Here is a 13,338-nt window from a genome sequence, read left to right as displayed (position 1 = left end):
GATTTAAAGAATGAAAAAATTTTTTTTAAATATATTTGACCTGTAATAAATATAACTTTTCTTCAGCTGCTAGAGTACTTAAAAGATGGCTTTTTTGTAATACAAGTGTGGGGAAAACAGAAACCACGTAAATCAGCAATGGCCAAGGCAAAAGGAAGAAGTACGAAACAGATGATTCAAGCTGACCTTCTAAATCAAACCAGTAAACTGATGAACGGTTTTAGAATAAATGGCAGAGTAAGAAATACCAAATTTTCAACTTTGTTTAATCTATGTCTCTAAATGCAGAAAATATAGCATTGCAACTGTTAATTTTTACTTCTGCTGTTTGCTAAATGTAATGTGCTATGTTTGCAATAAAGTATGCAATAAGGTACGTATGTAATTAGTCTTTGTCAAGAAGAATACTCATTTGTTTCAAGTAAAAAAAAAACTCCTTACCATCTGAAAATTTTAGATGTGATATAGTTGAAAGGTTATTAATATGCAGTCAGGAATATGTGTAACTGCATGTGTGTGTGTGTGTGTGTGTGTGTGTGTGTGTGTGTGTGTGTGTGTGTGCGTGGAAGCAGTGAATGATAGTGCATGAAATACGAATTAGAGGTTGAAGGAATTGGTTGAAAGTAATAATGCGGATGATGAGATGCTAGCGTGCTTACACGAACTCCTTCACCAAGCAACTGGAGAAATGATTGGTGTGGGGGTATAGAAGGACAGAGAATGAAAGAAAGAGTGAATGGGAAAAGCATATAAATGTGAGAAAGTGGAGAAAAGAGATAGTATTCTATAGGAGATTTGACGATAAGAGGTAGTATACTTAATAAGAAAGTGATGAAAGCATGTTTTCCAGGTGCAAAGATAAAGGATGTTAGTGAAATTGTGTAAGGCTGCAGAAGAAAGAAGCAAATGAGTTAATTGCTTTGGCAGGCACAAATGATTTGAATGGTGAGAAATATGCAATGAGAGAAGATATGAAAGAGTTGTTAGAAGAAGCAAAAATGAAGGGTAAGAAAGTCAACATTGTGTCTGCTGCTTTGATATGATAGGACAGAATTGAGAAGAAGGGCCATGATTGCCAATGAGAAGATTATGCATGAGGAATGGTTTGTAATTTATAGATGTGTGGAGTGAACATAAGAATCTGTATATGCATGATGGATTGCACTTAAATGGTTTTGGAGAAGTCAGTGGCGTAGCTAGAGCTTTCGTCGCCCAGGGCAGTTCCTGAGTTTGCCACCCCTCTCAGTACATACCAAATATACTACAAAAAGTCAAAACAATATAGGGAAATAAATTAAAACACTATGTTTATTTTAGTTGTAAGTATAGTTGTTAAAAACTAATTATTAATTAAGTAATAAAATTACTAAGTTAACATAAATAAAAGAATCGTCAAAAAATAAAATTATAAAAAGTGCCGCCTGTGGTGGACCACCCCTCTGCACCCCCTAGCTATGCCACTGGAGAAAGTATTGTTCAGTTATTACTAACATCTGACCTGCATGGAGTCAGAGACTCATCATGGAAGGTACACACTATTGCATGATGATTCTCTGACTCCATGGAGGTCGGATCATTTTAAGGCATCCAACCATGTTTAAAATGATTCAATCTGTCTACATTCACAACATACTCAGGCAATGCATTCAATTCACCAACCACTCTAAATGCAAAGAACCTTCTCCTCACTCCTCTGTTCACACTCTCCTTATACAGTTTCCAGCGATGGCCTCTTGTTCTAGTCTCCTCTCCCATTCTATGAAAATATCTTCCCCTCTTCCTCGCATTCATGAGACTTTGCAATTGACATTCTCTTAATCTGTCCTTGTACTCCAAATTCCAAAGACCACTGAAAACTTTGTGAATCTTCTCTGAACCCTTTCCAACACATCTTCATACTAATGAAAACACGGTGACCAAACCTGTGCACAATAATCCATATGAGACCTGATCATGGCATCATAACATCTTTATTTCTGTATGTCAGGATCCTCTGCATCATTATTATTATTATTATGTGACACCTCCAGGGAGTCCAAGGACTAATCAAGGGAGAGTGTGCCAACAACATCGAATGATTGAACCCCTTCCAACTACTAAACATGCTCAAACTTGCTTAACTTTTTGCATGAGCCATTAGTAGCAGAGGCTCTACCAATCAACCAACCTTTGCTTGCCATCATCTGATGAGATGTCTTCAGAATTTGTGCAATGTGGAATGTTGGGGTCCCTGCCCACCACCACTCCCAGATTCCTCATTTCCTCTATTGCCTTTAAAGTTTTCCCACCAACTGTATGCTCTGCATCCCATCATTGCTTACCAAATTTCAAATCCTTACACTTTGCAACATTGAACTGATAGTTTCACTTTATCTTCCCATTCATGCAATCTATTCAAGTCCTCCTGCAAAGCCATAACATCTGCTTGACTCTGCATTGTTCTTCCCAGCTTTGCATCATCTGCAAACAGCTGCATATTACCAGTTAAACCCATCTCAACATCATTAATATACAAATTGAACAACAATGGTCCCAAAATTGACTTCTTGCAGTACACTACTAGTGACCTTCCTCTTATGGAACACTGCACTCCCATATACAACTTTCTGATATCTGTCTGACAGCCAGTCACTGATCCAACTCAGAAGCCTGTTATCCAATCCCATCTGTTTCAATTTATTTATTAGTCTGTCATGTGGGAACCTATCAAAAGTTTTTGTAAAATCCAAATTCACCACTGTATATGTATTTCTCCTGTCCAAGATATTCATTACTTTGTTATAGTACATAAGTAAGTTAGTAAAACATGATCTCCCCTTAACAAACCCATGCTGATAATCACAGAGAATACCTCTGTTATAAACCCATTTCTGTATTCTACTTCTCACCAATCTCTCTAGTACTACAGAGTCAACAGATTGGCCTATAATTTGAAGCCACAGCCTTATCACCAGTCTTATGCAGTGGAACAAATTTACCTTCTTTCCACTCCCTTGGAACCTGTATTGTTGTAAGATCTTATTAAACAAGCATATAATGTGATTGCCAATTCCCTGGAACATTCCCTTAAGATGCATGGTGATATGTCAACAAATCCTATTACCTTATTGACATTAAGGTTATTTATTTTCTCAAATACCTCCTGCTCATTCACAATTAAGCCATCCTCTCTTATGGCCTCTACACTTAAGTTCCTCATGATTCCACGCTGATTGGGATGAAACAACTTTATAAACTGATCACTGAATACCTCAACAATGTCTTTGGCAGCAGTTGACATTCTACCATTTTCATCCATTAACATGATCTTACCATGATCATTGTTCCTTACACTTGCCACATATCTAAAAAACTCTGGTATTTTTCTTTGCCTGATTTTGCCAATTTCTGTTTGTATTCTATTTTTCTTTTCCTTACTAACTGAATCACTCTCCTAGCTTGTTCTTTATACTTTTCATGAAACTGATTATTAGCATTATTTATCTTGTACTGCCTCAAAGTACCTTCTTCTTCTTCTTCCAGATTTCATGCTTTAGCCTCCTCATTCATTCATTTTTCACCAACCTCATTCAGCATTTTGGCCTTCAGAATACATTAACACATTGATGCTGTTATGCATTTCTTTGTCAGTTCCCAAGCAGCATTTATTTCCTTACCGTTTAACTCCTCAAAAGCTGTCTCCTTGTCTCCTATGCTTGTCATAATCACCAGCCTTATAATTCCACATATATCCTTTCCTCACAGAAGTCCACATATGGCTAGCCACAACCCATGATCATTCATGATCATTCTCACCAACTGGAGGAAAGTGTGAAACTCCACTCATGTGCCCTTCTTTACATGCTGCCTGAGATAGTTATCTCTCAAGAACTCAAGAAATTCATTTTCCTTATTCCGAAATGCTGTTTCTTCATTCCAGTCTATACCACCATAATTAAAATAGCCCATAATAATTACTCTTCCTTTGTTCACTAATCCAAGTTGTTTATATGTTTTTCCATCACCACCTTCCACATTCCCAGGCCTATAGCAACATCCGACTAAATATGTCTTCCTATTAACTTCCATGTTACACCATGCTGCCTCATAACCAGTGCCACTGATTTCCTCTTTCATGTCTACCTTATGTGGTAGACAATAGTACTTAATTCTCCTACTTTAGTACTTAATTAATTTGTTAATTCTTCTGCAATAGTACTTAATTCTCCTACTATCATCAGCAGTACTCTCCCTCCCTTCTTGCCCTTTCTATTCTCACGAAAAATACTGTATTCTTCCATTTCTATTCTCATTATGATATCATTTTCATTCTACCATGTTTCACTTATTCCAATGATTTTGAGGCGAATAAACTCAATCACTGAAACTATTTTATTCTCCTTATTTCTGATACTTCTGGCATTTGTAAACAAACACAGCAGTTCATTTTTAGGTCTATAACCAGTCCTACCCAAGCCACTGGTTGGTTCCAATTTCCTCACCACACCTGCCTTTGCCCAATCACCTTTATCACTACTTACCATATATATATATATATATCCTCTCAGTCTCAACTTCCCCACCCACATTGCAATATACTCCATTTCCATACACACATTCACTGTTACCAGGGAAACTAGAGATATTAAGGGGAAGCAATCAGGCATGTGTCTAGCCATCCCCTGGGACAAATGAGTTTGAGTGCAGAAATAGCCACCCCCAGGATAAATGAGTGCAAAAATGATTGTGAAGAGCCGGATGCAGTTTCCAGGGTTCTGAATCTGAATGGGCAATGACATTATGTAAGGATAACTGTGAGCCCAAGGGGATGTTGAAATGAATGTACACAAATGCTCAAAGTATCAGAAATAAAGGAGAGGAGTTTGGGACATGTTAGCTCAATAGGCCAAACATTATTGGCATCAATGTGGCATGGTTGTCAGAGAATGATATAGTTACAGGGAGAGAATGTAATGGATATTGTATTTTCAAAAAAAGACAGAGGAAATGGGGCAGGAGGAGGAGGAGGGGTATTATTAACGATAGCTGAAGAACTTCAACCAACAAAAATAGAAGTTAAGGAAGATTGTAGATCTGATGGAAATGGTTCATTTGAGGCTGTCTGGTATGAGATAAAGGCCAATAGGACCATGGAAAGACTTCAACTATGGTGAAGTCTTTCCATGATAATTCAACTATGGTGTCGTCTCCTAGAAGGAGGAAAGGGCATGTGGTGAAATGGAATCTATACAGTTACTAAGGGATAATTACCTGAAAGAGCATGTGATGCAAGGGACCAGGGGTTTGAGACTGATGGATCTGGTAACAGCATCAGAAGATTTATCTATAACTACAGCAATCCTACCTCCAATCAGGGAAAGTGCCCATACAGTCTTGTCCTGGGAGGTTGCTCAACATGTGGGAATTTCAGTCAAGAAAAGGTTTATGCAGAACTACAAAACTGGAGATTATGACAAACTTAGGAGGCAACTTGGAGCAGCACCATGGCATAAGAAACTACATGGAATGAATGTCATTAGTGCATGGGAAGCAGTCAAGGATTGTTTGAGTGAGGCAGTATCAGAGTGTATACCCAGAGTCAGGAAGATAAACTGAGTTGGGATTAAGTGGATGACTAGCAATATAAAGGAGAAGTTGCAAAAAAAAAAGAAGCATTATGGAAGGAATATAAACTACAAGGTGATCAGCATGCCCATGAGTAGTGTAAAGCACAAGCAAGAAGGGTAACTAGTCTGGTAAAAAAGCTAGATCAGATTTCGACGAAAAATTAGCCAAGCAGGCCAAAGTAAATCCAAAAGAGTTTTTTTGCTATGTAGCACGTAAGAGAAAGAATGATTATTGAAAGATAACTTTACTCAGTGCTGATGGTAGGAAAGTGACAGAAGCAGAAGAAATAGTTCAGTTATGAAGTCATCTCTTTGCAAAGTTGTATCATCCAGGTGGTGACTTTGCAGTGGTGACAGAGACTGATGTGAGCATTGAAGTAGATGAACTGGAGGTACTCAGCATATCGAAAAATATCAATGCAAATACAGCAGTGGGCCTGGATGGTATGTCATCTCATGTGCTACGAGAATGTATAAGTGAACTGGTAATGCCTCTGATGAAGTTGTTTAATCTAAGTCTCAGCTCTGGCAAGATTCTGAGGGAGTGGAAAGAGGGTAAGATAATTCCATTGCATAAAGGTGGCTCCAAGACAGAAGTAGCAAATTGCAGACCAATTTGCACCTCTGGAGTCATGGTTAAAGTATTAGAACAGTTGGTTAAAAGTAAACAAACTTCAGGAATGGGTGGATAAGAATATGATACTCTATAGGGGAAGCATGGCTTTATAAAATGTAGATAATTTATTCACATTTTATAATATGGTAACAGCAGAACTGGATAAAGGATATGGCTACACCATGATACTGAAGGACTTTGTAAAGGCATTTGACAGAATGCTGCATGGAAAACTATTACATAAGTTGGAGCAAATGGGAATGGATATGAAACTGGTGGCATGGATGGGGGTGGTGGCAAGTGATAGACAGACATTAGAAGGTGGTGTATGGTGGAGTGAAATCAAGACAAATGAGGGCAACTAGTGGAGTACCCCAGAACTCTGTACTAGGACCACTACTCTTTAATTTGTACATTGATGATATAGTGGAAGATTTGAAGGTAAATATTCAGTTGTTTACCAATGATGCAAAACCAGGGAGAGCAATATTTGATAAAGGTGATGTATATATCTTGCAGGATAATTTAAATAAATTAGCAGTGTAGGCAAAGGACAATGGTTATTAATTCAATGTTATAAAATGTAATGTAATGCACTTTGGAATGGAATGAAAAGATCACACACTTCGTATCATATGTACCACCTGTTGGTGAAAGTGATCAATGATCATGAAGGTTTGGAAGATAGTCAAACAGGCAAAAGTTATCAAGAAGGTCTATATGTGGAACTATAAGGTGAGTGATTATCAGAAGCTCTGTAGTCAACTATGTACGAATACACTGGGGTGATGAATTGTGTAGAAAAGATGTTGATATTGCATGGAAAATGATAAGGCAGTATCTAATACAAGCAATGCAGAACTGTATACCAAAAGTTAATAGAATAAACAGAGTAGAAGTGAGATGGATGAATGGTAAAATCAAGCAAGCAGTGTTATAAAAGAAGTTGTTATGGGGGAAGTACAAGACAGTTCACAGTGAACAGATGCATGAATAATATAAAGTGCAGGCTAGAAAAGTAACAAGCATGGTTAGAAAAGAAAAAGTAGAATATGAGAGGAGATTGGACAGTCAGGTCAAAGCTAATCCAAGAGATTTTTTTCTGCTAATGTGGCAAGCATGAGGGAAAAATAATTATAGCAGGTTGATGCAGGTGGATAGTTATAGTAGCAGAGTAACCATAGCAAATGATATAGTGGAATTATTTAATGAACACTTCATCAGTGTATATCATAGTGGCATGAATGATCCTGTGCAACATGTAGAAGGAAAGCAAGAATTAAGAGAATTAAAGGCGAACAAATCAGAGACGTATCAAGTGTTGCTCAGGTTAGATGTTAATAAGGCTGTGGGAATGGATGACATATCACCACATATTTTTAAAGAATGTGCAAAAGAGTTAGCTATGCCCTTGTCATTCAATGAGAGTCTTGCAGTGGATAAAGTTCCTAAGTTTAGGGACTTTATCCACTGCAATCAGTTTCCAATTATAGGGCCAATGATGTGGTGAAGAAGGGAGTGAGGAGTAGATTTTTTACAGGGAAAGTTGTTACTGAGTGGAATGCATTGCCTGAGTGCATTGTGAGTGTGGGTAGTGTAAATAACTTCAAAGCTCCATATTTGAAAGTGCTATTGGCAGAAGCAGATGGGTTAAATAACAGAGTGAGAACACCTCCTCTACCGAATCTTCTAACCTTATAGACCATTCTACACAAGTTGCAGTCTCATCATGATGAGTAACAACATTACAAAAAAAAAGTTATTAATTGACAGCTGTAAAACTAAACAATCTATTATTTTAATAAGTGTTAATAATTATAATATGTATTCTTATACAGAATGTGGATCCAAATAAGCAGAGTATGATTGTTGAATTGCTCCTAATGAAGAAACAACAAACTCGGCAACAGCAAAGACTGGTAAGTATTTTCCAAAAAATTGGGATTCTTTATCAGTCAGGAGAATAATTATATAAACTTACTGTTTTAGACACAAATAAAACCTTTAATAAAACATTTTGAGGGGAGGGGATCAATCTGATACTCTATTCCATCTCAAAACTGAAAAAAAGCAATTTTTTATAAATGAAAAAAAAAGCATATAAAAGTGATAACATCATAAACTAGTTAGGTTTACATTAAGAATGTAAACCTAACTAGTTATGTCAAACTTAGTTTTAATATGTGTGTGTATGCTAAATTTAAGAAAAAAGTCATATTTATTCAAACTGTTATATTCAGATGTGATCGAAGATAACCATAAAAATATACATTTAATAATAGAATACTGAAATCATTCATTATCACAGCTACTAAACCACGATTCATTTTGGTTTACATACTATCAAGTACTACAGAGAGTTTAATAATTTTCATTGAGCCTCTGTAGCTCAGTTGGTATAGATGAAGCCCTTTGGTCGGAAACACCTGGGTTTGATTCCTATCCATGATGTGAGGAACCTTTATATGGTCTCTTTTGACTAAAGGTGAGTTAGTTAGTCTCATATGGAGGTAGAGGATTTTTTCACCTGGAAACTTGAGTTTTTTTGTCCCTAAGAACAGGCAAACTGTCCCCCGTGAACACACACACGGATTTACTTAATCCCTCATTAGGGCTCAACCCATTCTAAGGGACAAGGAAAGATAGGGAGAAACCTATACAAAATAAAAATTATTGTCATTTGAAATATAATTTTGCATTGTTTTGAATCTTTTTTTTTTACTAAAGTTTGCAACACTAAAAATGATTTTAAAGAAACTGAAATTGAATTGACTAAATGCATTTCAACAGTTCTCATAAATGCCAACTTTCATTAACTGCTACATGGATCAAATATGTCAAAAGTATAAGGTTTATGCTATTTCAACGACATCCAAATGTTATATCAACTTCAATGGACACTTCACATCCATGTAATTACTGGCATGTAAACATGTCAAGGTCAGTTTGGCAATTAAATTTTGTACAACTAAAATAGTTATTACTATCATCTCCAATTGTTTTGGAGATTTTGCAAAATTTAGTAAAACTAGCCTGATTTAAATTAAAACTGAGATGCCTCAATGAATTTTTGTAAAATGCAAAATACTAAACTTTAATAAAATCCATGCAGCTAGAATGGAGAAATAACATGCATATGAATGAATAGACAGGCAAATCTAATGTAATGCATTTTTGCATAATGCACCTAAAAGGATTAAGGGTTTTAAAATCTAGTCCTCGTATCTCTGGTAACCATATTTGTATAAATCCCACAAAATCACTTTAAAAAAAAAAATAGTTGAATCTCACTATAGCAAATGCATAGGAACCACAGGAATAGTTTGCTAAAGTGAATTTCTTTTAGCATGCCAATGAAGCTTTGGTTGGGACTTATTAATAGTTTGTTATACTGATGAGTTTATTATAATGGTGTTTGCTATAGTGAGAGTCACTGTAAACAAGTCAGTCATTTACTTCTTTTCTAATTATTTACTACATTTTTCAGCCTACATTTCCTTAATTTATTGGAATCTTCAATAAATTAAGGTTTAATATTTTCTGATATTATCTTAGTTTCCTATATCTGTATCTTCTTAACTTTCTCATCACTGACATCCACATGGTTAAAGCTGAACTCAGTCCAGACCTTATAATTATTATTATTACCTAAGACCCCATGGAGTCAAAGACTCATCTAGGAGGTCCTTTTATCATACACACAGCACATCATACTGTGCTTTAAACACACTCGACTTCTCTGCAGACACCACATTCTCAGACAAGGCATTCCAATCATTCACAACTCTGCATGAAAAAAACCTGCTTCTCACTCCCCTACTCACACCCTCTTTATACAGTTTCCAGGGATGACCTCTGCTTCTCCCCTGATCTTCCACTATTTTCTGTAGAACCTCTCCAGCATTGATCCTATAACAACCCCTTACTAACTTGTAGGTCTCTATCATATCTCCCCCTCTTCTTCCTGTCCACCAGACTCTGCAAGTTGCATCTTCTCAATCTTTCCTCATACTCAACATTCCAGAGGTTAGAAACTACCTTAGTCAGTCACCTCTGGACCCTTTCCAACATCTCTTCATCCTTCTGAAAACCAGGTGACCAAATCTGGGCACAATACGTCCATGTGTGGCCTTATACAATGGAACAAGAATCTCCCTACTTCTACAAGTCAGTGCCCTCCGCATCATTCCCAGAAGCCTTTGTGTTGTCTTCACAATTTTGGATATGTGTGCCCTAAATTTCAGATCTGTATCCACTATCACCCCCATATTTCTTATTTCCTCCACCTCTGACAATATATCCTCACCAAGCATAAATTCTCCATCCCATTCCAAATATAGTTAAGGCCTTACAAAGACGAATGATAATTTCTTTATCTCTGCTAATCGGTGTCTTTCTCAGCATTATCATAGTGGAGTTTTCATGATGTCTTCATCACTTAAATTTCTATGAACTTTAATTCCTTGTTTCATTAATTTAAATTTGGAAAATTGAACTGGCTAGAATTTTCATCTGTCCACACCACCATGCCATTCAATAAACAAATCCTCCTTCAGGATCATCATATCACAATAATTTCTTATCATCCTTCTCCAATTTTGCATCATCAGAAAACAATTAGACACTGTTCCTGATATCATTAAAAATACACAAATTAAACAGATATCAAATGACTGTGAATTACAAAATGCAAGTGGATTCATAAATAAGACCTTCCTTTTCATCATTTCATATTTTAATTTTTTTTTTAAATTTACAACACAAAGAAAATAAAGATGTTTATTTAATTATTTAGCTGCTAAATATTTCACTGTTTTTACCTAGCATGTTTTGCGCACAAATAGTCTGTAATGGTATGCAAATAGCAACAATTAGTTAACAGTGGAAACAGTTTAAGACTGTAATGGACACAATGAACTAAAGGCCTAATTAGGCACCATCTCTTGTTGTATAATAAGAAGTTTTATAAGTATTGATTTGATCTTAAAATGATTGTCTCCCAGATTTTAGGCAAACTGATACAGCGATACGTATTGAGATTTGGGAAATGTTTCATAACTGCTGACTTCAAAATTGATCTCCCTGCCTCTTGTAATGACCATGTAGCACTTTTTTATTCCCATCTAATCTTGTGTGTGTGTGGGGGGGGGATCCAAAGTTTGTCAGTCTCAACTTGTCATAACGATGGTGGCAAATGTATTTCTTATGTTCTCTGAAATAGATGTCAATAGATTTTCCTGTCTGTTCATAGTAAACCAGGTCACAAGTACAGGATGCCATATACTCCTGGATACGATAAAATATTAAGTTTGTCCTTAGGTGAATGAATTAGGGCTGCTAGTTCCCATTATTAACTTTCCCTACTAATAATTTTAAACTGTTTCCATTATTAACTAACTGTTATTGTTCATGTACTGTAACAAACTGTTGGTGCTCCAAGAAGGTTGGATATAAACCAGCGAACTATCAGAAGCTAAATAATTAAATATCTTTCTTATTTATTTTCTTTATATTGCAAATTAAGATGCAAAAATTCAAAGATGAACAATTGCCAACACCTAAACTTTTTTATACATCTGAAGACCACCTTTTAGCAAAAAGATGCTGTTTCTTATAATTATATCCTTCCTTATCCTTTTATAAATTCTTGCTCTAATTAATTCTCCAGATTTTAAAACACCACTACTGACTGGCTTATATATATATATATATAAAAAACCTTTAATGACTAATACCGAGAGATAAAAAGATGACAAGATATATTTAAAAAGATACTACTAGTTTACTAGTTTCGTTGAATAGATCAACATCCTCAGGTATCACAATCAAAGAAGTATATAAAAAATTACAGAGACTTAAAATTGTAATAACAAAACAAGTATAAAAAGACAGTAGCGTGTTTGAAAAACAAATGTGAGTATAAGTTCCAAACAAATGTATACTACGCGCTGTCGCGAGTGCGCCAGTACTGAACAGAAGAAACGTGTGCATCAGAGAGATTGTAACTCAGGCTGTTGTTGATATGAGAGGAATCTAGAGAAATTTCCCTGGATTCGACAATCTTTCTTTCGAGTTCATCGTAACACACATGGATGTTAGAAGTTTGAGTCCAGTTTACAATGTGTTGGCGGCCTTCGTCTGAGTTAGCTGAAAAGAGAACGTGGCTAGAGAGAGCACTAGCTCTAGTCCTGTTATAGGAGATATCTCTACGGTGTTCATCCAAACGTAGAAGGATGGATTTAGCAGTCTGCCCATAGTATGGCTTTCCGCAATCACATAAAATCTTGTACACTCCTGGAAACTGAGTAGGAAGATGTTTCTCTTTATATTTGCTAAGTAATGAACGAAGTTTTGGAAGCGTAGTGAAGCAAGTTTTGAAGATAAATTTCTTGAGAATCTTGGCCAGTTTTGGTGAAAGAGAGCTGATGTAAGACAAGGAGATGAAGGCTCTTGGGGAAGAGGGGTCTTCAGAAGTAGTTGAGTGCCTGGGGGAAAGAAATTTGTCAATTTTCTTTGGAGAGAAACCATTGTTAATAAAAGTTTTTTTAAGAAAAAGGAGTTCATTTTCAATTTCTGTTTCTTCTGTAAGTAATGATTTGGCTTGGTGAGCTAAGGTGGAAATAATACCACATTTTTGTGGGGGATAGTGACAGGAGGATGCATGAAGGTATCTATCAGTATGAGTAGGCTTTCTAAAAATTGAGATTTTAATGCTCTCAGCATATCTGGTAAGTTTGAGGTCAGGAGAAACATCTTCCTACTCAGTTTCCAGGAGTGTACAAGATTTTATGTGATTGCGGAAAGCCATACTATGGGCAGACTGCTAAATCCATCCTTCTACGTTTGGATGAACACCGTAGAGATATCTCCTATAACAGGACTGGAGCTGGCGCTCTCTCTAGACACGTTCTCTTTTCGGCTAACTCAGACGAAGGCCGCCAACACATTGTAAACTGGACTCGAGTTCATCGTAACACACATCCATGTGTGTTACGATGAACTCGAAAGAAAGATTGTCGAATCCAGGGAAATTTCTCTAGATTCCTCTCATATCAACAACAGCCTGAGTTACAATCTCTCTGATGCACACGTTTCTTCTGTTCAGTACTGGTGCAC

The 13,338-nt window shown here is 36.4% G+C and overlaps 1 protein-coding gene across 1 annotated transcript in view; it reads left to right on the top strand.

The window, feature by feature from the left end:
- Positions 1-13,338, top strand: part of LOC150098993 (kinesin-like protein KIF28) — a 91,307-nt gene that overhangs the window by 65,935 nt on the left and 12,034 nt on the right. The window contains exons 17-18 of the mRNA XM_090405789.1: positions 67-237; positions 8,061-8,141. Coding sequence (XP_090261915.1) covers positions 67-237; positions 8,061-8,141 — 252 coding nt within the window. The remainder of the gene's footprint in view (positions 1-66; positions 238-8,060; positions 8,142-13,338) is intronic.

Source organism: Typopeltis vanoorti, chromosome 15, assembly GCF_054136105.1.
Source record: "Typopeltis vanoorti isolate ZY-2024b chromosome 15, IOZ_Tvanoo_1.0, whole genome shotgun sequence".
Taxonomy (NCBI): Eukaryota; Metazoa; Arthropoda; class Arachnida; order Uropygi; family Thelyphonidae; genus Typopeltis; species Typopeltis vanoorti.
The sequence above is the reverse complement of the archived record's forward strand: the minus strand, read 5'-3'. Positions and strand labels throughout refer to the sequence as shown.